General features: G+C 37.9%; 1 protein-coding gene across 1 annotated transcript; it reads right to left on the reverse strand.

The window, feature by feature from the left end:
* Nucleotides 1-4,125: 4,125 nt before the first annotated feature.
* LOC114354554 (peroxisomal N(1)-acetyl-spermine/spermidine oxidase) lies at nucleotides 4,126-6,105 on the reverse strand. Its single transcript, XM_028306979.1, has 2 exons — nucleotides 5,671-6,105; nucleotides 4,126-5,506 (listed from the first exon to the last, which is right to left on the reverse strand). The coding sequence occupies exons 1-2, from the start codon at nucleotides 5,967-5,969 to the stop codon at nucleotides 4,204-4,206; spliced, it is 1,602 nt and encodes a 533-aa protein (XP_028162780.1). The 5' UTR covers nucleotides 5,970-6,105; the 3' UTR covers nucleotides 4,126-4,203.
* Nucleotides 6,106-6,413: the final 308 nt, after the last annotated feature.

Here is a 6,413-nt window from a genome sequence, read left to right on the forward strand (position 1 = left end):
TTGTTTTTTTAAATTAATACATTCATTACACATGTAGTAGTAAGCGCTAGTATGCTTAGCAGCAGGGCCGCTAGTAAGCGGCCGCCCGCGACTTCGTACGCGTGGATCCCGTTTTACCCCCTTCATCTATCTTACGCGGTTTAGATTTTTTCATACAAATGTTTTTTCCCGCTAACTCCCGTTCCCGTAGAAATTTTGCAATATCCTGTAGTAACTAAGCTTTAAGTTTACTAAGGTACCTGCAATCCTGCATGCCAAATTTCAAGCGTCTAACTTAAGCGGTTTAGATTTTTCATACAAAAGGATTTTCCCGCAAATTCCCATTCCCGTGGGAATTTCGGGAATTCCTTGTTGTAACTAAGCTTTAAGTTTACTAAGGTACCTACATACCAAATTTCAAGCGTCTAACTTAAGCGGCTTAGATTTTTATACAAAAGGATTTTCCTGCTAATTCCTGTTCCCGTGGGAATTCCTAAGTATACTATAACCTGCCCAGGAGTATAAAGAATAATTGTACCAAGTTTTGTTAAAATTCGTCGAGTAGTTTTTGTTTCTACAAGGAACATACAGACAGACAAAAATTTTTCTGATTGCATTTTTGGCATCAGTATTGATCACTAATCACCCCCTGATAGTTATTTTGAAAATATATTTCATGTACAGAATTGACCTCTCTACAGATTTATTATAAGTATAAACTAGTTTCGGTACTACCGAAATACTTACGGGGCTACGAAGTACCTACATTATCTTCTATCCTTAGATGATATAAATAGTCAATACAAGTTCAATAGCCTCTTTATAAAAGAAACGCAACTGGTTTTTTAGATACAGTTTTCATTATTACCATACCAGTATGATAAGGTCAGCGCCGTCCATACGCGTGCAGTTCGTTTATTCACAAATCGCGCCTTTCATAAAAATGCGCCTATGATAAGAGAGAAAACTTGTGTAACTTTTTGAATGGAAAGTGGTAGGTAGGTACCTATTAAAGTTAAATAAGTACCCTAGGTAGGTAATTACTGCCACAATGTAGCATGTTAAAGTCAGGATTACTGCTTTACCCTGATAAATTTCCTAATCAAAAGAAATTGATCAAGAGGTGGAATTTCCTAATGACGTAGATTCCTTAAATACGTACTGGCAGGTGTAATAGGTGACGCTCGTGAACCAGCGGATTGCGGAAAGCCTAATGTTCACGCACGATTAGCATATTATTTATCACCTACAAAATAAGTATGACGTGATAACTTATGACAAGTGCATGAAATTGTTTAGCTGTTGTGATTGTCGGTAAACAAGTGCCTATTCACTACTGCCTTGAAGGGGCGCAGGTCATACTTGTTCGTAAAAAAATCCGCAGGTAAGAAATTAAAGTAACAATAAATACCTGCCGTGATACTTAGCTAGCGCCTTGAGCACTAAGTTATGCCATGCGCATCGGGCAAGCAGATAACCAAGGTGACATCAGCAAATGTTGCTTACATTAGACCGTAGACGTTTTAAAATAAACGAAGCGCGTAATCTTTGAAAATTGATTTGATGTTATCGTAGTGACCAAACTCTGTTGTAGACTTGAAAAGGAGTCTGCGAAAAGATTAGCTATGAAAGTTTTTAATCGTGATAAAGCTCGAGTTACTTACTTGAGATAAACAATAAACTCCATCTAAAAACTAATTAGGTAACCTTACCAGATTTACCAAAGATAACCCCTAACTGAACCTGTGACTTCCGGATTGAAAATACCTAGGTATAGTTCCAAAATACTGGACTGTCCTGTCGATGACATTGACAGTGGGGCGCCACCGTCAATACCGGATCGCTGGTTCAGATTTTTGCCATGTTGGAAACCATGTAGTTGAACGATGGTAGCGCCCCCCTGTCATTGAGTTTGGCGGGACAGTTCAGCGTGGGTCATCTATAATCTACTTAATCATCTACTACTGAGATCACGAAAGCTAAAAAAAATACATGCCGACTTATACAACGTGTCCCAAAATTCAAGGATAAGCCGGCGCCGCAGGGTGGACCTAGTCATGACTGCTTTAGGAAAAATAAGAAAAAAAATCTATCTCAATTATTTTTTAAGTTACACAATAAATTATGAAATTCGTCGAAAATTGACACCCCTTATGATATTTTACATTACCACGACTACAATTTTTCGAATACTTCAGTGTTTTTGTTTGTATCGGCAACTTAAGTAGTGCTGCTGTCCACCCCAATTCTTAAAACCCTCAGAATCCTTGCAGTTTTTACACAAAAGTTAATCAAAATATGATATTTCCTTAAAATTTTGTACGATTTTTACTTACACTCCACTTTGACTCGTCGTTTTGTAAAAAAACAGTATGAACACCACTGCGGCAAGTTTTTTATAAAGTTGACGCAACTATCCAAGATTCCGAAATGGTATAATACACTATGAAAAANACACGTTGTATACAAACTCATTCGATAACAGGCCAACACTTCTTTCTTATGACTTTTTGTTCTTTTGTGGTTAATTCATTAGTTGTTTACCTGCACCTGCTCTAAGTCCTTCTACGTCATTTAATTTGACGATGTTTACACAAACGTGAGCGAAAGATAGAACGCAGTTATTCATTTTTGGACATCAGTGACATCACACAAAGGCATATTAAGTTGGTTTCTTGGTTTTCAATTCCGGTGGCCCCTTATCACGAATATTATGATAGGTTGTAGAATGCCTTTCTATCATTCAATTTAGATCTAACTACTTAACTGTCGTTAGAGATAAAGCAACTGACATTAGTAATTAGTAATCTAGTGCCTGATCTAAGCAATGCAATGATTTTACCATTAGGTAGATAACTTTATCATAAATACCTACATCTACATATTTTCCACGATAAGAAACAGTCAAACAGTAAGTTTGAAGGACCTAATAACTCGGTCGTTATTTAAAGTTATATCAGACACGCCTACTTAACTAGGTACTCAAAATACATGTAATCGACGGTGAAGTGACAATACCTAAAAACAATATTTTTTTAAGAAATCGATTTTTAATACAATATGCTTAAAATTTAATTTCGCGTGGACTTTTTCCATTCGAAATTTTTCTCCTAACTGATATTAATTTCTTTTTAGATAGCAATAAAACTTTGTGGAAATAGCTGCTATTTATGCGCAAGTAATAATTTTACGTATTTATTTCTATCTTATGAAAACCAAAAAAAATGCACTTAGGAGGTATTGTCACTTCACTGTCGTAAAGTTGATCTACTACCTACAAGTACCTACATAGTTATTATCTACTATACCCGTGACACAGTAGGTAAGTATAGGTATGTTAGATTCCAATGTTAACTGAGTAAGTACATTAAAGACTTCAATATTAACTGCGAGCAGTTCGTACATAACAATAATTGTGTTGCTAATTTACCGGCTCCGAGCGAGGTGGTTTCAAGGTCTCTACCTAGATCAAGTTCAATGCGTCAGATGTTTAATAAAAACAAAAGGCGGTTACAGAACCTGTGTTTTTAGATACATAACTACTACGAGTATACCTACCTATATAACTTAAGGTTTTTGACACTAAAAAGTAAGTAGGTACACGAAAGTTTACTAAAACCTTTGTCACCTGTTTTCCGCTTTGCAATGGAGGGAAGTCGAACCTTAACTTCGATATGTTCTGATTAATTTCGTTGTGGGTTCAATGAAAGTTTTAACTTTCCTCCGGGACAAACTTGACCTTCACTGGTTGGGTTGTTATTGGCGGTTAAGCTGTACATAGATCCCGGCTCCTCCGGTACACGATATTAAGAAAATAAGTACTTGAAGCCATGGAATATTTAATTAAAGGTTAAGACAAATATGGAAAAGGCAATTTGAGTATCCCACATCATAAATAGGCCGTAGGTCGACATGGCGATATATTTTTTATTAAGAACTATCTAGCTTTGAATTTGTCTCGTATCAAGGGGAATGTACTAAGTTGTATCATGAGTAGAGTCCAAAGAAGCCCAATATTTAAATTTCAATAAATGTTTTAAAATGTAGATACTAGTAGCCTACATTTTTGTTATGTTAACTACCTCTACTCTGATCACTCGGAATTACTTAATTAGAAATTAATTGACGCTTTTTGTAGTTAAAATATTTATATTCATCAAAAAATTTAACAGTTACAGGTGTAGTAAGTAAATTAAACAAAATACAAACAGAGTTAATTGACACTTAACGCGGAGGACCCTCAAATTTTTTGGTTAGCTGAATAATCCTCTCAGCTTCCCGTATTCCACTCAATCGGGCTCCATGTACAGTAGCAAAATATCCAGGTACAGTAGCTTCACCCGCAAAGAGAATAATTGGAGGTTGTGGATCACAAGGCCCTGGGACAGGTGTGCCCAGCTCGCACTGATGGCTTACAGTTGAACAGCAACTCATATATGAGTAAGCCCCACAGAAATGTGGATCCGATGCCCAGCGCGAACGCAACATCATTTGTGGATAAGGCAGACAAGGATTGCCGGTAAATCTGCGTAGCAACTGTGTTAATCCTTCTGCGACATCATTATCGGCCATCGATTCCATTACGGCAGCCTCTTGACCCGAAATCCAAGCACAAAGCACATGTTTACTGCCTGGCATTTCATCTACAGAACATACGCCTCTAAGCCAGTCGCATCTACAATGAAGTTCTTCGGCTGACCAGGCCATTTTTAAACTTCCTTCATGGCATACCCAGAAGGGCTCAGCGTATTCAAGAAATACTTTATCGCTTAGACCAAACCCTAAGTTGCAAATAGCGTCTAACTTACAAACTGGCAGCGGTGGTGCAAACAGTTTGTCGGCTTGACATTTTAAACAGCCAAGAGACATCGTAACAATAGCATAATCGGCTGTTAATTCTTCACCATCACAACATTTTACGAGTACTCGGCCAGCTCCTGCCTGACCCCGACCCCATCGAATGACGTTTACCGGTTTATTGTATCTAATGCTATTATCTGGAAGCCCCCTGAGCAAAGGTGCCATCACACCCACATAACCGAGGGGTACTCTGACGTTTCCACCTGGAAGTTCTATATAGCTTCCATACTGATCTGCGCTAACGAGTGATAAATCATCGCCACATCTGTTTCTTAAGATATTAGTCAATCCGAACATTACTCTTGCTGCATCGTACCTCTGATCCTCAGGGAAGTTATAAAGTTCTTGTTGTATACGAAGACCCACAAAATTCAACAACGTACCATGTTGCCTTTCACCGCCAAGTCTAAATAAATTAGCAGCTTGCTGTTCTATTTGCCGAAACGTGTGGTATGCTGTTATTGTGACTGGCAGATCGACGGCTCTGCCTTCGCTGGTGCAGAACAAACCACGTGATGCATCTAACCGTGCTAGTGGTGTTTGCAACAGTCGGTCTTGAGATGCTAGTGTGTATACGGTATTGGGCAAGCAAGCACCGTATATCCATTCTGCACCCATCTCAATAACTGCATCGCCCAGCCAACATGAATGGATTCTACCTCCAGGTCTGCAAATAAAATAATACATACAATAAAAACAGATATTATTTAATCAATTAATATTAGATAAAGATCATCTTTGATTATTGACTTTAGTTTTAGACTAAACATAGTACGGAATAAGTTAAAAGAATTTCTACAGTCAGCTATTCTAGATGGAATGCAGATATACCTTTCTTTAGCTTCAAGGACAACAAAGTTCCTAACTCCACACTGTGTGAGGCGGTGAGCAGCTGATAGCCCAGCCATGCCAGCGCCCACGATGATCACTCGCGGCTCTTGGCAGCTGGGGCTGATGCTGCAAGAGTCCAGAATACATTGCTCTTGGCCTGCTGCACTGACAGCGCTAGAAAGTCTCTGACGGATTGTCATTGGTATACCACCCACTCTGTCAAGCTCTCTTGACCCCCCACATTTTAATATAACCCTAGGGCTTCCTTGCCATATTAACTTTAAACGCGATAATTTCATACTGAAATATTTAAATAATAATTAACTGTAAAGCCATTTAAAACATTGTTAAAATTACATGACACTCGGTTCAATTTTGATATTCCAAAAATCATGACAGTTTACTTTAGTCATAGATCACAAAAGAAGATTATTTTATAATTTTGTTTTTAGCACTAAATGGCAAATCTCTAATAAAACTCTTTACTTATCCCTATCATTAAAAATTATCTATTGTTCTATACAGGGTGTCACGTAGAGTGCCGGAAAATAATTTTCTTCTTGTTTTAGGTATTTGATTTTTATACAACGGTAAATAACATTACCGTGTTTGTGCCGAAATACTTGGGTTGGTATAATGACTCTTCTTCCCAGCACCTGCAGACATGGTAGTAGGTAGAGCAAACTATATTTGGGACGACCTGAAAAGTGCCTTTGCTATAAAAAAAATGAAGTTGACCCATG

The sequence above is a fragment of the Ostrinia furnacalis genome, unplaced genomic scaffold (assembly GCF_004193835.3).
Source record: "Ostrinia furnacalis isolate ACB-3 unplaced genomic scaffold, ASM419383v2 OfSCF2054, whole genome shotgun sequence".
Lineage (NCBI taxonomy): Eukaryota > Metazoa > Arthropoda > Insecta > Lepidoptera > Crambidae > Ostrinia > Ostrinia furnacalis.